Source organism: Typha latifolia, chromosome 14 (genome assembly GCF_019914945.1).
Source record: "Typha latifolia isolate L0001 chromosome 14, TyphaL0001v2, whole genome shotgun sequence".
NCBI lineage: Eukaryota > Viridiplantae > Streptophyta > Magnoliopsida > Poales > Typhaceae > Typha > Typha latifolia.
In genome coordinates, this window is record NC_133099.1 from 5,675,966 (window position 1) to 5,696,353 (window position 20,388).

The window sequence follows — 20,388 nt, forward strand, 5'->3', positions numbered from 1 at the left end:
ATAGGTTAACCTTGATCTCACTACAAACTCACACTATTTTAGGAACATACGATGGTAGTCCTACTTGGCATTTGTCTCTTTCTTTCTAAAACCACTACTGGGACTGGGATCTTGCGGGCTCGGGCAAGGTCATATGATCTTGAGAAAAACCACGATATCTCGCAAGATCTCCCGATATTAAACTGGATTGCCTAACCGTCCGCTTGTAATCCTTTTCTCCTCCGTCACCGACTTCCATGTATAATAAGAAACGGAAGGTGGGTAGGTGTGAGATTTAATTTTAACTAAAAATGAATTTCCTTTTAATCTGAGTATGGTTAAAAGGTCGAAAAGAAACGGGCGGAAGGATTAATGCCGGACGCCACGCACGGGGGATTCAAGCGGATTTAATGGTAAGAGTTTAAATTCCGACGCTTTTATAGGGAAGACACCGCTCCGACGAAGTAAACAATAGAGTACACATTTCCCAAAACAGTGCCCGATAGAAAAGAAATTTACAATTAACCGCAGTGTAGGCTCTGCTTACTAGTTACTAGTGCTTAGTGGTTACTTTATTACTTACTAGTCTCAACTTTACATTTTCACCCTTCTTATTTAAATCGTAGCATAGTTCCTGCGGTACAATTTTGTAGGAAGTTCGCCAAGCTTTATTAAATATACAAGTACTAAGAATAGAGAGAGAGTCGGAGAAGAGAAAGAGAGAAGAGCAGCAGGTAGAGCGAGAGAGAGCGAGAGAGAGATAGATGGGGAGAGAGAAGAGCTCCTGCTTCAAGATCCTCCTCTGCGCCGGCGCTGGAGGAGGAGGTGGCACGGACTCGGCGGCCGCCGCTGATGACATTGACCTCGAAGAGGTAATGGTTCATCTTGCTGCTTCTGAGGGATTATTGTTCTTTCTTGCTATGTTTGTTGTGAAATTTGTTCCGAGTTTGGCGAGTTCTTTGATGGATCTGGTGGAGCGAAGCTGGAAATTCGAAATGTTTGGATCTTTACTTGGTTTGAGCTGTACTCAGATCTGTTACGGTAGGTCTAGAGAGTGTTAATGCAAATGCTGTTGGTGTATTGAAGTGTTTGTTTGCTTGCTTCTCTTTGTTGATGTTCTTCTCTTCTCGATTGTGTGTTGGATTTGGAGATAGGTACTAATTCAGTTGATCGGTGTTCTTCTGATCTATAACAGTGACGCCAAGTGTTCCAAAATTTAGATCGAATTCCTCCTGAAAGTAATTTATGATAAATTTTGATTGGAAAAGTGTGTTCATTCGAATGCATGCTTCTTAATTACATCGACAAATTAAAGAAATGACGTGTGAACCATTTCGACCTCTGCGTTGCGGACTAGTGTCTTTTTATCTACTCTGCTTTAGCCTTAGGCATGTTAGTGTAGACTTAGATCTGGCTGTACTGTTGTTGTACATGCCTCTTCAATCTGCTGGATCAGATGGAGGAGCTCAGTTAGGTTAATACAGGTGAGGTAAAGAAACATTCTACTACTGGTTTTTCTTGGAAATACTGAGAAAGGAAACAATGTGGGAAACTGGTTTTGAGAATCATCCATGCAGAATGGGACTGCTATTTAAGCTGCTTAAGTGGTTGAAATTTCTATTACACAAGCTCTGGTCTAAGCATAGTACAGAACATCTGGAGACAAACATTATCTGTAGAAAGATTAAGAAGAACCAGCTTTCCATTTCCTTTTTCCAGCCTCTCTTCTTCCTATGTGGAACTACAATATTATATTCTATAGCTTGAATAATTGACCTAGCTTGTATTTCGATTTTTTCCATGCATCAAATGTGATTTACATGCAATATGCATCTACAAGTTGCTGATACATCTGGCAGATTAACTCCTTTTGACTGTTTCAACTATTTTATGACAGTTGAATGCTTATATCAATGTCACTTGTTGAAGTAAGTGGTTATTGGTTATTTTTACCTTTTTAGTGTTCCAATTGGTAGAAAAAGAAAATAAAAACATAACAGATTAACATCATAATGAGGATTTATTCTTGATGAAGCAACTATTAGTTTCTTATAAAAGTAAAGTAGTATCTCCTGTCTATTATGTTTTTGAATTGACCAGGTCTTGATAACTTCCTAACTGGGTCATTTACTTGTGAACTACATATTCTACGAGCTGTAAGTTTTATAAGGAGAATATTCACAGAAAAATATAACTTAACAAGAAAACTTCTCATTCTCCAACCCTCACTTTCTATGTCTAAATATACACACAAAAACCACACTGACATTCATACCTGAAAGTAGCACACTTTTGATACTTTTGTCAAAAGAGCACTACAATGACTGAGACTCTTCTTACATGCCATAGACAGCAACTAATTTATTATACGGTCAGTTGTTTATTGGATGACAGCTGATACTATTGTATATACTTCTCAATAATATTGAATTTACTCTATTGAATATTGATAATCAGTGGTAGGGAAATCTTGCACTATCTTATCAAATGAACTAGGACAAATGTGATGTAGATTAAAATATATGCAGAATTTAATTGTGAATGCCAGATAAGTCTAGCTTTAGATCCTAAACCTTTTTGAATGATGATCTTAGATAGTATTTCTAGGTTTCTAGCCTTTTAATCTACATTATCTTTACGTTTGAGTTTGATAAATTTATTTTTGAAGGTGAACCTTTCCAATTGTCAATCATATTGAATCAGAAGCAACTATTTGAAAAAAAAGTACAGCTCTAGCAGTTTGTTATATAATCCACCTATTGACACTATACCTGGTTGTTTATCTGGTGACATACATCTATCAGTGGTTCATGAATTTTTCCCATTACTTTTCAGACCAAAGCTATATCAGATAAACACAGGTGGAGTTTTCGAAAGAGATCAACCAGACATCGAGTGTTAAGCAACAGTGTGATCTCAGAACCCCTTCCTGTCAGCTGTAACAAGGAAAATTTAGATCTCACCACCGACAATGTTTGTTCACCCAAGTATTGTTCTGCTCCAGAAAAAGTTCATGAACAAGAGAAGCCCAATGAAACAATATTATTGCCTACCACCGAAGTAAATCAAGAGGAAGCTAATTTGGTTGCAAGTAGTGCTCCTCTTGATCAAAATGACATTGAGCGAGCATCTGTTTTCATTCAGGCTGGCATTAGGGGATACTTGGTATTTTATACTCAGACTTTAACTATTTTCTTTTTATTTACATTGTTTTCTGTTTAATATCTTATCTAAAAATTATTAGGCTAGGAGAAAGCAACAAAAGCTTGAAAGTGTTGTGAAGATACAAGCTGCTGTACGGGGACATTTGGTACGGAGACAGGCTGTTGAAACATTGCATTGTCTCCATGCAATAATCAAAATGCAAGCACTTGTACGGGCACGTCAAGCACATCAATCAGCTATCAAAAAGTCCGCTGCACTGGAGAACAATATATTCCAGGTGTGCTTCCAGATATATACATATTGAAAATTGAATTTAACTTGTCATTAAAATTTGGCTTCACTTATAATTGCTGACCTTTTATAGCTAAAGGATATTAAGTTCATCGTTGTATACAGTCACTCTAATTATTCTATTTCTCAGCAGAAAATGTCATATGTTTTGAATAACAGGCAGCTTCTTTTATCCTGAGATGGCAATTAAAAAAAAAAGGCAATTCCTGTGGGCTACCTAAACATCTCATTCCCTCTGTTTATACCAGATTCTCATCCTCAGCAAGAGTTTTCTGGTTATCTCGGTTGGAGATCTTTACACTTATCCTGTTTCTTTGTCTCCTGGCTTCAAACAACGTTAATTCTTGCAGTCCATCCATTTTACTTGGAGATAAACAGATAAATGATGTTGTTTAAAGATTAACATATTGCTTACAACAAATTTAATTGACCATTACCCAAGCCATTTGGCATGAATGTCCTCACTAGCGAGCTGATTTGTATTCATATACTTTGTCCTCAATTACTGTATTGTAAAATGCCTTCTTTCTTATTTCTATTGTTCTATATTTACTATGTTTCTCGTTTGTGTGTTCAGGCAAAAGGAAATTCTTGTGAGGAACCAAATAAAATATGTTCAACTGAGATTCTATTCTTGAATGGATTTGCTAATCAGGTATGACAAATTGATGTTTCACTGTACTATAGATAATGGTTCTTATTCTTCAGTATCCTGTAAACTTACATTATTTTAACTTCTACAAGATCATGGAGTCTATGCCAAGGACAAAAACCATGCACATAAAATGTGATCCTTCAAAATCTGATTCAGTATGGAAATGGTTTGAAAGGTGGACAACTGTAACTTTGCCCCATCAAGGATATGTTACACGGGGAAAAGTCACTGAATTTGCTGATAACAAAGCAGTTGATGCGGTTCCATGTAGAGATGCCACTTTGCCATCTGATTCAGATTTAGTTTCTTGTGGTTCTGTAGTGCAGACTGACAACGAAGTGATGCCACCAACTTTAGGTACTGATGTGCTGGATTATCACTCTCCATTATATATTCCTGATGATTGCTCTAGTTTCTCAATGAAGGGTGACCAGGAAAGAAAATTTCTCAAGAATGAAGCTGCAGCTACAGTGAAGGAGAACCACTTAAAGACTGAAAAAGCTGCTGACAAAACTTCGGCTTCAGTGGCATCACAACAAATACTAGACACTTGTTCTGATAAATCTGATACTTACACATCCTCAGTGGCACCTTGTGAACCACATGAAAATGATGGAAGGAAATTTGTTTTAAAAAAACCATGTAATCCGGCATTTGCTGCTGCCCAATTGAAATTTGAAGAACTGAGCTCAAGTTCTACTGCTGATAGGCCTGTGAATTTTGCATATCAAGATAGTACAAGCAAGTCTAGGTTATATAGCCTACATTCGCAGGTGGAATCTTCAACAAAGAGTAATAACTGCATGAGCTTGTCAGAGAGCTCAGTGGGTGATGGTCCAAGAGTTCACATTGCTGCTTCAGAATGTGGAACTGAAATTTCTATCTCCTCAACACTTGACTCGCCTGACAGATCTGAAAATGAAGGGGGGGAAATTGTCCTCGAAATTGGAGCTTTGGAGAAGCAGAACTTTACTGTTAGTTGTAATGCTGATAATGATACTAATTTTGTAAATATGCATGCTGAAGGAAAGAGCCCTTGTGTTCTGGAAGGCCAGCTACGAAAGCTGGAGGAAGGCGATGGATTTACTAACATGATTACTGCCAATGACCTAGTAGATGTTGAACAACAACCTACTGAAAGTACCACACTAGATGTGCAACATCAACTGGAAAAGTCGGTAGACCAGCAAGATAGGTCATCACCTGAAGGAACTCCGAGAAGCCATATGACAGTCTCAGATTTGCATGGAACACCATCAAGTCAGATCTCTGTAAATGCCAAAATGAAGAAAAGAGATAAAAATGTGCCTAATCAGAGGCAACGATCTCATCCAGCAAGCAAGAGGTCACTATCTAGTCCCAACACCGACTCAGGTGGAAGAAGTAGCATGGAAAATTTGCCAAAAGATTCAAAGAACACAAAGAGGCATAACTCATCTGGAATGACTAAGACCGATCATGTTGATCATGAGCCTAGAATCAGTAACAGCAATCCCCTGCCGAGTTATATGCAAGCCACAGAATCTGCAAGGGCTAAGGTCCAAGCAAGTATTTCTCCAAAACTAAGTCCAGATGTTCAAGATAATCAGACAAGGAAAAGACATTCCTTACCAATTGGAGATGGGAAGCAGGGTTCCTCTCCACGTATGCAGAGATCAGCATCTCAGGCAAAGCAAAGTTTGAAAGTCAATGGGACTCATTCTCCTCATAATTCTGCTGGTAAATTTTATTTCTCCATATACTCTAGTTTCAGGCTGCAGATGCTATGCTATCATCTTGTGAAAACTCAGGATAGAAATATTTACTTTCATTTGTCATATTTCTAATTATAGGCTGCAGATGCTATGTTGTTATCTTTTGAAACTCCGATAGGATAGAAGTACTTACTTTCAACTTCTTTCTCATGTTGCCTTCTTATTACTACTCTGGCGGATCATCTAGAGAGTTTAGTTATTTCATTTGGAGACTAATTCTAGGTTTGTAACATTCACTATAAAACTAGCTAACTCAGCAACTACTTTAAAAGTTTTTCCTACTAGGGAACGGTGGTTTTTTATGTCATATTTAGCACTCCAGCTCACCAATTACTTTAAAAGTTTTTTATGTTATCCTTTAAAAGATCTATGCTCCGATACCATTAAAGCTTATCAACTACTCTAAAAGCTTAAATTATTAGAGAACGGTGATCTATACTATTCTAACACTCCTCATTTCATGGCTGAGATATTTTGCTGAGTCTAAAAAGTGGACTTGATTTAGATGGGTAGAGGTTTTATATTTTATATTTAACAAAGATGATAAAGATCTTTGATAGACATATACAATCTTTTAGTGGTATCAAATTGAGAGCATGAAATCAATATAAATGTCACAGTATAGTCATTGATAGAAGGAATCTTGATAAAAGATTGTGTTATGCCAAACATCAGGTATTGAAGTCCATAATGTTCTAAAATATGGTTTCTAACCTTCACATGGATCTGACTATTGCTTATGCGTTTCCTTGTCTTCACAACACATAGTTGAGTGTATAAGCATTCTTCCTCAGCATTACGATTAACAAGAGCAATCAAATGTAGATTATTATATACCTATATAATATATACCCATACACTTCGGATATTAGATATGAAGTTTGCATATTTTATCTATTATCTTGATATCTCACAGTTGGACTTGTTAGATAGGAATAAATTCACAACCATGTTTCTATTTTCTTCATTCTTTTAGGGTATGCATATGATTACACACTACCTAGCTATTAGCATTGGATGGCCTCCTTTTAGAACTTTGAAACTACATATGGTTGAACATAAATTACATATGTAGTTCATATCAAGGATCTTCATGCAGCCTCATGTACATTCAGGCTGACAATTTTGGACAAGCACTAGAGGCTATGTGGATACTTCTGCCAACCTATAAATTGTTGAAAGCTACATGATATTGGTCATTGCCAAGGCACTTACACGATTTCATTTAGATGTTGCTCAAATATTGAGTTTAACACTTTGATGCTGAGTGGTTTGCACAACACCTGCAATGGTTGTCTTGCGGCGTTGATGTGGTATCAATGATTCTATATATTCCGGATTAGTTATTTTATTTCCTTTTCTTGATTTCCTTCTGGCATAGTTTTCTTCCGGTCAGAATCTAATTGTTTTAATTCCTTTTCTCGGAATTTGCCTTTCCCAGTTGGAGTCTAATTGTTTGCTTTCTAGAGATCGACATATTGAGTCTGTAAGTCCTTATGGCCCTAATCTATCAGAGTTAATGTAATTTGCCCTAGTCTTTGGAGGTCGATCCCCTTGAAATGAACATTCTTTTTCTATTATTCTCTATTTTCTACTGTGATTTCTTTAATTAGGACCATGGTTCTATCATTTAGTATCAGTCATTGATCTTATGCCATCATTATGACAAGATCAAATGTGGAATGTGATGAAAAAAATCAATCGACAAGAGAAGTTGCTGCAAAAGCAAGGAGGGTATTGAATCGGTTCAAACTGATGTAGATAATATTAGCAAGAAACTTGTTTTGCTTTTCGGTAAGCTATTGCTTTTGTTGAAGGACTGAAACAGATCTACGTCAAATCCGATGGGTTCTATAGTTGCAGATCTGTTCTTGTTGCAACAAGACAATCTAGAAGATTGTAGGAAAAAGACGATGACAAACCCTAGTCATGAAGACCCTCATTACTATTCCCTTGATGTCGCTGTGTTAGATCGTGATCACCACCTCTTGTGGATGAATATAGGATTTCCATGTTAGGAAAGAGAAGATCCAACAAGTTGGATTTCACGTGCAGAATGTTATACTTGATTCTATTGAACCCCATCACACATGAAGGTGGAAATCACTTCTATCAACTTAGAATGTGAGGCTATCCAATGGTATGACTGGTTTAAATCAAACTGTAGTATTCCTAACTAGGAAGAGTTCGTAAATGAGTTGATAATTAGGTTTGGACCAAGTGATTATGATAATATCTATGGGGTGCTTGTGAAGATTCAACACATTTTGACCATGTTAGAATATTAAAGCCAGTTTGAGCATTTAGCAAACCGAACCAAGATTGTTCAAAACATCAATTGGTGGGAACATTAGTAGAAGAGCTAAATCTGGAAATTAGTCATGAGGTCAAAATCAGTTGGTGGGAACATTGGTCGGCCTATGCTTGCCACGATTTCCTTTGTGCGTTTGCAAGAGAAGTAGATGATAGATAAGAGCTGATAGACATCAGAGAACCATTTCTAAACCTATTGAGATTTCTTAAAGCAAGTCGACACATGAAAGGGACCAAAGTTATTATAACACAGCTGAAGAACTAATTGATCTGGAGTTGAAGGAACGAACAAAGAAAGGTATTTGTCGATATTGTGATGAGAAGTGGCATAGGGGACATCGTTGTAAGCAAAATATATTATTGAGGATCGAACCAGTTCGAGACCTTGAGGATGTCACTTGTAGTCTTGTGACTCAATTTCTAGAGTTTATTCCTTCTCAACTGGGCAATGTTGTTACTATGGGTGGGGGAATGATCCAATACCAATTATTCTATATATTAGGAATTAGTTGTAATATTTCCTTGATTTCCTATTCTCATATTTTACTTTTCCCAGTCAAAGTCTACTTGTTTGAGTTCCTTTTCTCAAATTTTAGCTTTCCTAGTGGAGTCTCTGTTTGCTTTATAGTGATCTATATATTTTAGTCGACCTTATCACTCTAATCTATCAGAGTTAATATAGTTTGCCGGGCTTTGGAGATTGATCCCTTCAAAGTGATCATCCTTATTCTATTATTATCTATTTTTTTGTTGTGATTTCTTTGATTAGGATTGTGGTCTTATCAACCATGGATGGCTATGCCATGGCACATCCCGTGTCATAAGAGTTAGAGAGAAAAAGAGGAGAGAGACTAGTGGCACTTCACTCTTCGACCTCGTCGTCGCCCATCGTTTGCTGCTGGAGATGAAGGCGTCGTCGTGTCGATTCGGATCTGCAACTTAACTCTTTATTCACCCGCCTCGACTCACTCAAGGTCTTCTAACTCCTTGGGCTAGGGTTGGGGCTAGGGCATTCCCACGTGGGACGCGATGACGAGACGATGCCTTCATCGACGGAACTCTCCAGCACAACGGGCAATGACGGCGGCGAGGTTGGTAGCAACGGAAGCTCGGCAGCGAGTGGATTGCCACTAGGAGGGGTGCCCGTGTGGCACCCCTTGTGCCATGTGTTGTTATGTCGCTGGCACGCCCTGTGCCGTTTCGTCACGACTATCGTTGTCATCAACACTTGCTGCCAATGGAAAGAAGTTGGGCATGGAAAACTCAATTTAAGTGCAAAAGATGTAAGAGAGTAGAGGAGAAATTTTGAGAGTTGTTTAGACTTTAACAAGTCACACATCAAAATCCTCTAAGTAGTTCTCAAGAGAGTTTTCACTCTCATTTCTACATGAGCACAATCTTAGCAAGGTTAAGATTTATATTTTCATAGATTTGACGTCCAAGGGTGTGATACATGAAGATATAACCAGATTTTTACTAAAACCAGGTTTAAACATGAAATTCTCTGACCTTTCAATCCCTAAAGTATATGAGGAATTTGTAGAGTGATGAAATTGATGAAGAGTTGCAAGGGAAGAGCTTGCATAGCTATTCAGTAGTTCATCCCTTACGAACTTTCTTATATTCTCTTTAATTTCGATAAGTATGAAACATATTAGATCTATTATTTACAAAATCTGAAACATAAGACAATTTCATGAATCAATGACATTCATCTATGTTTCACCTGCGATTAATTTCTGCAATCTTGGTTTCAAATATCGGCTAAAATTTGGGGAAATCCTACTTCTCCTATTAATGTAAAAAATCATAAGTACTTTTATGATTTTATCCATTACGACAACATGAGTTTGAAGCTATCAACTCACCATAAGAGATGCCAATTTGGATATATTTGTAATCTAAAGGGCTTGATTCAGTTGCCGATATGATCCAAGTCGAGTCCAAGTAAGAAATTAATTTAAATCCCTAAATCGCAGAAAATTGCAGTTTGCATAGTTTCGAGAAAATATTTATAAGATATTTATATGATGTCCAAATAATATGAAATAGATGAATTAGATCGATGACGTCATGATCTACTACTTTCATATTTGGGCCTTCTTTCGATTCATACTCTATCTGTGCTTGAATGAAGTTACAGTTTGTGCTTGAATGAAGTTACAGTCTGAGGAAGATATGGAGGATAGTTTAGATATGTTTAATTATTTGTTCCTTATTCGGTTTAGAACTCTTTTTCTCTGTTCTCTATAAATAGGGTTTTTTATGGCTTGTACCTTAGGCATGCTTATTGAATAAATTTATTTTACTCAATCTCTTAATCTCTCATATCTCTAGCTTTCTCTTTATCATCTAGAAAGTCCTCTTCCCTTGTCGCCTTCTCCTCCTAGTGGCTTGTATCTTAGGCATGCTTACTGAATGAATTTATCTTCAATGAGCCGAGCGAGTGCTTAGTATTAAGTGGCTTCAAGGGCTCGACGAGGTATGCTTTGATTTCGGGAAGTTAACCATGGAATTTCAAAGTGGCGACAAGGAAGTGCACTTGGAAGGATATCGGTAGGATTCGAGTGCAGTCTTACCTCCATTGAATAGTTTTATGTAGCAGCTATTTCATGCAGATGGTTGGTCCCTCGATGAATCAATCTGTCAATATTTTGGCCATTGATCTAGCTTTCCTATTATAGGAGTTCAGTGAGGTGTTTGAAGATTCAAAGGGTTTGCCATTCGCGAGATCTCACGATCAATGCATTGAGATCGTGCTTGATGTAGGATTGGTAAATGTGCGACCATACCACTATCTGAACATCCAAAAGGAGGAGATCACTAAGTTGACACTGAAATGATGGCTAGTGGTATTATCCATCAGAGTTGAAGTGCATACTCCTCGCTGGTGTTGCTAGTACAAAGGATCGATATTCTATTTTGGTGATTGAGGAGTTCTTCGATAAGTTATTAGCTGCAGCCTACTTCTCCAAGTTAGATTTAAGGGCATGATACCATCAAATTTCAGTACACCTCATGCATATGCACAAGATGGCGTTTTGCACACAGGATGATGCATTGACGACCTTTTAAGAACTCATGAATGATATATTCCGGTTCTATTGCATCAGTACATATTTGTAGTTTTTGATAATATTTTGGTGTATAGTCCCATGTGGTATAACTACATGAAACATTGCATGGAGGTGCTATTAGTACTCCACCAACACAAGTTATGTGTAAAGATGTTTAAGTGCACATATAAGGACAGCAGAGAGTAGATTATTTTAGATATTTCAGCCTTAGAAATTGAGGCAGACCTCGAGAAAATTGCGAACATGGTGAGATGACCTCTACTAACGAACCCGAGGGAGCTAACATGGTTTCCTTGGTCTTATGTGCTACCACTGTCGGTTTATAGAAGGACATGGTAAAATTGCTGCCCCGTTGACATCCTTAGTGAAAAAGAATGTTTAGTTGGACGAACAAGGCATAGCATGCATTTGAGAAGTAGAAGATTGCTATGACATCTGCTCCTAATTTGGCATTATTTGATTTTTTGACGACATTTGTGGTCAAATGCAATGCTTTTTGGATTGGCATTAGAGTTGTGCTTTACAAGAAGGTTGACTTGTGGCCTACCTCTGCAAGGCTTTCTTGCATAAATCTCAGTAACTATCTACATATGATGGAGAGATATTGTTCATCATTTATGTTGTTACAAAGCAATGTTTTGAAAGGCGGCTGTGGATGGCGGGCGGTCACCCCACCACCTAGTGCCTAGGCGGAAGGCGGGTGACAAGGCGGGTGACAAGACGGTCTAGCATTTTTAATATAAAAAATTATAAATAAATAAATAAACATATATAATATACATAATCACAATTCACAACTATAATAACATAAATACATAAATAGCAATAAGTTCTAAAATAAAATACTAAATAACATAATCACAATTCACAACCATAATAACATAATCACAATTCACAACCACAATAACATAACCACAATTCACAATTATAATAACATAAATACATAATCAAAGATTCAAAATTATCACAACCATAAGTTCCTAGCAACAAGTTCACAATCATAACAAATAATATGATAAAACATATTAAAATCATAAGGTCCATAACAAATAACATATAATCAAAAATTCAAAATTATCAAGTTCATAACAAGTTTAAAACTATAACATAAAGGCCTTCTTCTAATCTTCTTCACAATCTATGGGAGGAACTTCATCTACCAAAAGATTATCATCGGAATCATCATCAAATTCTAGCTCAACATCATCCTCATCATCTGTTTCTTCATCCGACTCAATTAATTGCTAATCTAGAGAAGTGGAAGGAGTGCTACTAGTAGTAGCTGGAGTAGATCTACTACTCCTCCTTGATCTTAAATATTTTTCGGCTCTTGATGCTTCTGTCACCATCTCCCAAGTTAACCCTTCACCTGGAAAGACCTCTTGCTCTACATTATCATTATCTAACCATTCCCTTGCATTATTTCTTTTTTTTGAAATGACTGGATCCTTCGCTTTCGCTATCTTTCAATCTTTCATTCTTGCATTAAATTGTACATAAACAAGATCATTTAGTCTCTTCACTTCCAATCTATTTCTCTTCTTTGAATGAATCTGAAATCATCAAATCAAAGACTAAATCAATTTGATAATAAAATTCATTAATTTAGCTTAGTCAATACAAATATCCCAGTGGCATCCTTATATGCTTTCATCTTCACATTTGAAATATGAACTTGAATGGTTGATCTGGATAAAAGTTCTCAATACAACTAGGAACACCATCCATTACATTAAAGTCAGTCTCCATCTCATCCAAATCTGTCACGACCCAAATTAGGAATCATGACCGGCCATGCATCTCAATATGCTTGAGATGCACGAAGCCTTAACAATACTCTCTACGTATACGATGATAAGATAAATAAATAAAATGAGAATTTGCTTATTAAAAAAAAATACTTTATTACTAAAATGCAATAAAAAAAAAACAATGTTAATGTTTTTAAGTCTCTAAACTAAAATAAACTAAAATAAAACTTCTATATCTAAAGCACAAAATCTAAAAGAGCGGAAAGGTAAATGGGTGGATCCTAAGTGGAGGTGGAATCCGGGTACATCACGCTCAGGCGCCCCGCTGACTATTACCTGAAATAAATAAACAAATACAAAAAAAAACAATAGAACTCGTGAGCCAACAACTATAGCTCAGTGAGTGGAATCCACTCGAACCAAATAAATTTTTACTGCATATTAATGCTGAGTAAATTAAACAAAAAGTAACAATATCATAATATGCAATATGCATGCTCTCTAAATAATAACAAGATAACAATAGAGAAATGTCACAATTTGTAACCTTGCATGTTTTCCACATATCAACATCCTTTTGATATTTAAAATATCATATGTCTCAATGGGTCTAAACCCTGTGGATCCACATCAACTAGAAGTCACCTCGAGATGACGCTCGGGACTTTTCTTCGTAGCTGATCCGGTTAGGGTCATCAGAGGGTATCACCCTGTGATCAACACACTCTGTCTTTTCCTCTAACCGTTGAGAGAAGTTAGAGTCACCTAGGAAATTTTCTTATTTTTCCTAGGACTGTTTCTTAACCCCGCCAGAGTCACCTAAGAAAGTCACCGCAGTGATCTAATTTAGGACTTTCCCCTGGACTTCCAAATAGACTTGAGTCACCACGGAAAAACCGGGACTGTTCTCTAAGTCATATCAATACTAGTCTCATTTTATTTTCAAAATTCTCAATATTAGCACGAAGTATGGTGATGCACTGAATATAATAATTAAATGCACACAGAAAATAAAGCAATTAAATTTTTACACATGAGGGTGAAATAAATAATTTGCACGCAGAAGATTTATATGGTCTGGCAAAAATACGAAATACAATAAAATAAATACGTGAGTGAACCCACTCACCTGAGTCTAGGCAAGACAACCAAAATCTCAAATCTCTAGCTCACGTACTAAAAATCACCAACTTAAATAATAAATAACAATATCATTTTTTTTTAATCAAAACAATTATTAAAAATGTTTATACAATTTAACCTAAGAATAATTAATTTGGGCTAAAATAAGCCCAAATCAATTGAGGCCGGGGCGCCGCCCGACCCAATCCAAAAGAAATCAACTAAATCGGATTGGGCCGAGGCCCGGCCGGAATTAATTGAATTGGGCTCGGGCCAACCCGCGGCCCCACCAACTTAAGTGATTTGGTTCGGGTTTGTGGATCCGAAATCCAAACCCGAACCGAACCCGACTTAAAAGGAAAAGGTGGTTGGCTCGGGTGAAACCCGAGCCCAGCCAACCCTTTTCTCCCCCCCTCGCGACCGACCCGAGAAGATGGCTGAGGGAGAGGGTGACCGTCGGCGACCTCTCGCCGGCGACCCCTTCACGACCACCTTCAACCTCTCCTCTCCCTCTCACCCTTCCTCTGTCGTCCTCACGAGGTGGAGGAAGACTCAGCACCGATGGCCGATGCGAAATCCAACGCCGATTAGAGCCACGAGGGCCTCGTAGAAGACATCTCCGACACCAGGCTTGAAGCACGAAGCCTTCGGTGACGATGCGATTGTGACTCGAAGCCGCCGGCCGGCCAGATTTGCCGACGAGGTCGAATTCCGCAAATTAGGTATTTTGGATTTACCTATTTAATCTTTAATTAAATTAGAGGGGTGGAAGAGGGCTTACGGGGGAGTCGTGTGGTGGTCTCTGCTGGCTCCGGCGATGCTCCGGCTGGCCGATTCCACGGTGACGACTCCGTCGGTGAAGGAGGAAGAAAAGAGGAAGAGAGAGAGAGAGAAAAGAGGGCTTACGGTTCCAGAGAGAGAGGATTAGGGCTAAATATAGATTAGGAGAGGATTAAATCTAATCCAATTCGGATTAGATGAAATCCCCCCAAATCAGCTGCGTGTTGGAGAGGGAGAGGGGAGGGGCTGCACGTGCAGAGCACGTGCACCCACCTCTATTTTTTTTTTTTTTTTTGGTTTTGACAAAATCTCTATAAAAATAGTATGGATTTAAGTAATATGTAGCAGCACGGAGATGTGTATCAAGCTTTCCATTTGTGTTGTGATCAATTGCATCTAGAAAAGGCTTGGAAGATGTCTCATTATTATTGAAAATATTTTTTATTTCTCGACATCTTTCAACCCACCATATATGAATCCCATTGGTGGCTTTCTTTCACCATGAACAACTCATAGCAACTTCACCAAAGGAGTGAATACTTTAACTGCTAATGACACTTGTCTCCAAAATTAGTTATTGAGAATAGTAGAATAAACCCTCTTTCTTTTCGTAGTTTTTGACCATTTGCAATTTAAAAATTTATCGGAAGTAAACATAAGCCTTAATTTTTCTTTCTTCTCTAAAAGACTTTGTAATATGAGAAATAAAGTGGCAAATTTTGTAACCCGGGTCTCACAATCTCCCTTTTTTGTGTAAACTGACGCATCAAACTTAATGTTTTGTGATGTCCATAAATGAACACAGTGATTTCCCTTCCACGTTCAATTGAACCCTTAATCCTTCCTTTGATATCATCTCTAACATTAAATTTATACAATGGGCAGCATAAGATGTCCAATATATACGAGGATAATTTTGCTTTAGCAACCGTGCAGCTGCTAAATTAGCAGCAGGAGTATCAGTTACAACTTGAGGTACATTTTCCTCTCCTACTTCCTTGATACCCTCAACAACACTATTATGAATGTATTCACCTGTATGTGAATCTTTAGAATAATCAACTGAACGTAGAAAACTAACCCCCAGCTCACAATTGACACATAAATTCATAATGCTTCTTCCTTTTTGATCTGTCCAAGCATCAGTTAAAATGGAGCAGCCATTTTTCTTCAATGCAGCTCTTTGGTTCTCCAAATCATTATTTGTTTTAGCCACTTGCTTCTTCAAAAGTGGCTCACATAACTCATGCATAGTTGCCGGCTTGAACCCCAGACCATACTGACCAACTGCTTCCATCAAAACATGAAATGATTTATCAGTAACAACATTAAAGGGAATGCCACACTTATAAACCCAATGAGCTAAGTACATTAGCACTTATCTCTTTGTTCTTTTGCAAAAGTATCTTTTATACTTGTCTGTACCATCTTTCCCTACTCTCTAATTGAAACTTCTAGATTAATAGCTGTGTATTTATCTAAAGGACCTCTACTTCTTGGCCTTTTACTTCCAACTTCTAAAATTTTTGGATCTTCTTTTTCTCCAAATATATTTACATCTGCTCTTAATTTTGCTTCATCTTTTGATTTATCCTCTTTTCTCTTTTTGTTCCCCTCTATATGCTTTTTAATAACTTTTTTGCCTCATCCTGTAGCTTTTGGACAAGGCGTAACATCACCTCTAACATGAGCAATATGCTTCTTGAATCTACTAATTCCTTCCTTAGTAACCTTCCCACAAAATCTACATTTCACCGTGTTGGCATCAATTTTATTTGGAAGGTATCCATATTGCCACCCTGGTCATTGGAGCCAACAGGCATAAAAAATTCAAAAGAAGTTGACCCAACCACAAACGGTGTTTGAGAGGAATTAGTGGTCATATTTAACTACCTATATTCTGTAATGAAATTGGGCAAAAAACAAATATGATTATTAATTCATAATTCACATTTCAGATTTAAAAATAGTAATTAATTACTGTTTTACCTCCAATAAAACAGATAGTAAGATATTTACTAAATATTGATTACTAATTTACTCTCTAGTTAATACTTAATAACTTAATCCAGTAATTCACTAATTCGAGAGAAATGTTAGAAACAAATTAACACTAAAAGTTAACTCACTGTTAAATATTAATCTATAATCTTAATTTCTGAATTAATTAGAGGAATTAAGAAATAAGAAACAGAGAAAAACATATTATCAGACAATTACTGAATTAATTTTTGAATCAAGTAATTAACAATCTTAATTAATAGAATTAGAGAAAAAATAGAAGAAATAAGGAACTAAGTAATAACTAATAAGAAATAGAAAAAAACTGAAAAACATATTATCACTTATCAGATAGTTACTAAATTAATTTATGAATTAAGTAATTAACAATCATTAACTAATTACTAATTAACATTCAAGTATTCAACATATTAGCAGAATAGCAGATAACTACTTCAATTAATTTCTAAATTAACTAGAGGAATTAAGTAATAAGAAACACTGAAATAGAGAAAAACTGAAAAACATATTATCAGATAATTACTAAATTAATTTCTGAATTAAGTAAGTAACCATCATTAACAGATTAAGTGATTAACTAATTAACGAACATATTATCATTATTATCAGATAATCACTAAGTCACTAACAGATTAAGATTTAACTACTTTAGACAGAATTGAAAATTAAAAAAAAATTTAACTACTTCGGTGTGAGACAGAGTGAAATTGTGAGAGAGGAGTGAGAGAGAGAGAGAGAGAAGGAGAGAGTGAGAGAGAGTGAGATTGTGTGAGAGAGAGAGAGGCCCATACCTCTGCAGCGATTGCGGGCGCAACGAGAGAGAGGGTGCAGCGAGAGAGAAGGCGCAGCGAGAGAGAGGGCGCAGAGAGAGAGAGAAAGGGCGCAGTGAGAAAGAGATTAGGGATTTAGGGATTTTAGTGAGAGAGAGAGAGGGCGCAGCTAGCAGCGAGAGAGAGAGAGAGAAGAACGATTTATATTAATGGTTAATGGTTAGGCTTTTTTTCAGTCAATATTGGATAATCCGATCCATTATAGAAAAACCCGATAAGACGGGTTTCGCAGGCCGAAGCGCCAACCCGCCTTATCAGGCCGCGCGGCTTGCTAGCGCTTTTTGGCGCTCAGGCGGCCTGCCAATGCGACAGACCGCCTTCTACGAGTGCCAGGCGGAATGGCGGAGCGGTCGCCTTTTCTGCTTTTCAATACATTGATACAAAGTAGCGCGCATATCTTATCAATTGCTGCTTCACTGTCCATATTGATAAGTGGAGTTTACATTACTTTTTGGGTCGGAATACATACATTGGCACAACAGTGATAGGTATCTAAGATACTTGGATACGACTATGAAATAGTTTATAAAAAAAGAATGGAGAATTGAGCTACGGATGCGCTGTCGCAACAACCCGATACAAGTGAGCTAATGTCTTGTTTGAACGAGTTGGATCCAGAGGCTATTGAGTGATCTAAGAATTCCCAAGCAAAAATTGTGTAAGAGCAAAGTGGACGGAAGCGTGATGGGTTGATATGGTCCAAGTTTGATTTGAATTTGAGAATATGATATCTAAATAACATGAAGTCAGATGGATTAGATTAGTGGCATTATGATTTACAACTTTTGTATTTGGACTATCTTCCAATTTAGACTCTATTTTTGGCATAACAGAGTTACAATCAAGGTTTGAAAAATCGAGATCAGGATTATGATCAGCCTATCGAAAAAAATGATAAGTATCGGTCATATCAGCTAGATCAGCCGCTTGGATCAGATCGAGCAACTTTTAATTACATGAAATTCTAAATATTATTTAAAAATGCAGAAAAATTAAAAAAAATGAGAAAAATGAGAAATAATAATTGCTCACATATGAAGCCTAAAAACTAAAAATAGTACTAACTTAAAACTACTGCAAAAAAGGATTGTAGAAGAATGAAAAGAAAAAAAAACTCTATCATTGTCACGACCCGAAATAGGAATCATGACCGGCCATGCATCTCAATATGCTTGAGATGACAAATTAAATAAATAAAATAAGAACGTGCTTTATTAAATTTTATAACTAATTGCAATAAAAATATAAAACAATGTTAATGTTTTTGAGTCTCTAAACTAAATAAATAAAATGTCTAATCTAAAGCATAAAATCAAAAGAGCAGAAACGTAAATAGGTGAATCCTAAGTGGAGGTGGAGTCCGGGTACATCTCGCTCAGTCGCCCCGCTGACTATTACCTGAAATAAATAAACAAAAACAAAAACAATAGAACTCATAAGCCAACAACTATAGCTCAGTGAGTGGAATCCACTCACTAACCAAATAAATTTTAAATTCATATTAATGTTGAATAAATTAAACTAAAAGCAACAATATCCGTCACAATATGCAATAGGCATGCTCTCTAAATAATAACAATGATAATAATAGAGAGAGATGTTACAACTTGTAACCTTGCACGTTTTCAACATATTAATATCTTTTGATATTTATACTTTCATATGTCTCAATGGGTCTAAACCCTGTGGATCCACATCAACTAGAAGTCACCTCGAGATAACGCTCGGGACTTTTCTTCATAGCTGATTTAGTTAGGGTCATCAGAGGGTATCATCCTGTGATTAACACTGTCTTTTCCTCTAACCCTTGAGAGAAGTTAGAGTTACCTAGGAATTTTTCTCATTCATCCTAGGACTGTTCCCTAACCCCGCCAGAGTCACCTAAGAAAGTCACCACAGTGATCTAATTTAGGATTTTCCCCTGGACTTCCAAATAGGCTTGAGTCACCACGGAAAATCGCAAACGATTTATACCGGGACTGTTCTCTAAGTCGTATCAATACTAGTCTCATTTTTTTTTTCACAAATTTCAATATTTGCACGAAGTATGGTGATGCACTGAATATAATAATTAAATGCACACAGAAAATAAAACAATTAAATTTTCGCACGTACGGATGAAATAAATAGATTTGCCCACAGAATTTGCAACAATTTAATTTTTACACATATGGGTGAAATAAATAATTTGCACACAGAAAATTTACATAGTCTGACAAAAATACGAAATACAATAAAATAAACATGTGAGTGAACCCACTCACATGAGTCTAGACAAGACAACCAAAATCTCAAATCTCTAGCTCACGTACTAAAAATCGCCACCTTAAATAATAAATAATAATCAACTTTTTAATTTGAATAATAACAATATTTTTTTAAATTTTAAAAACCAAAATGAACTAAAATGGGTTTAAAATTACCCATTGGATTGGGCTGGGCTGCTGCTGGTCCGGCCCAATCCAAAAAGAAATCAACTAAATCGGATTGTGTCGAGGCCCAGCCGAATTAATTGAATTGGGCTCGGGCTAACCCGCAGCCCACCAATTAATGGTTCGGGTCGGGTCCCTTGGATTCGGATCCAACCCGACCCGAATCCAAACACTTAATGGGAGAAAGCCAGACTCGGGTTGCCCGAGTCTGTCTTCT

The 20,388-nt window shown here is 36.9% G+C and overlaps 1 protein-coding gene across 2 annotated transcripts in view; it reads left to right on the top strand.

The window, feature by feature from the left end:
• Positions 1–633: 633 nt before the first annotated feature.
• The window catches only part of LOC140800755 (protein IQ-DOMAIN 32), a 29,196-nt gene continuing 9,441 nt past the window's right edge, over positions 634–20,388 (top strand). Inside the window, exons 1-6 of one of the 2 annotated variants that reach the window (XM_073155588.1) lie at positions 634–851; positions 2,815–3,144; positions 3,224–3,421; positions 4,013–4,090; positions 4,180–5,809; positions 6,960–7,473. In XM_073155588.1, the coding sequence (XP_073011689.1) occupies positions 744–851; positions 2,815–3,144; positions 3,224–3,421; positions 4,013–4,090; positions 4,180–5,809; positions 6,960–6,964 (2,349 nt within the window). In that variant the 5' untranslated portion in view covers positions 634–743 and the 3' untranslated portion in view covers positions 6,965–7,473. Of the gene's footprint in view, positions 852–2,814; positions 3,145–3,223; positions 3,422–4,012; positions 4,091–4,179; positions 5,810–6,959; positions 7,474–20,388 lie in introns of those variants that run through there. The other variant, XM_073155587.1, reaches the window with a different exon arrangement.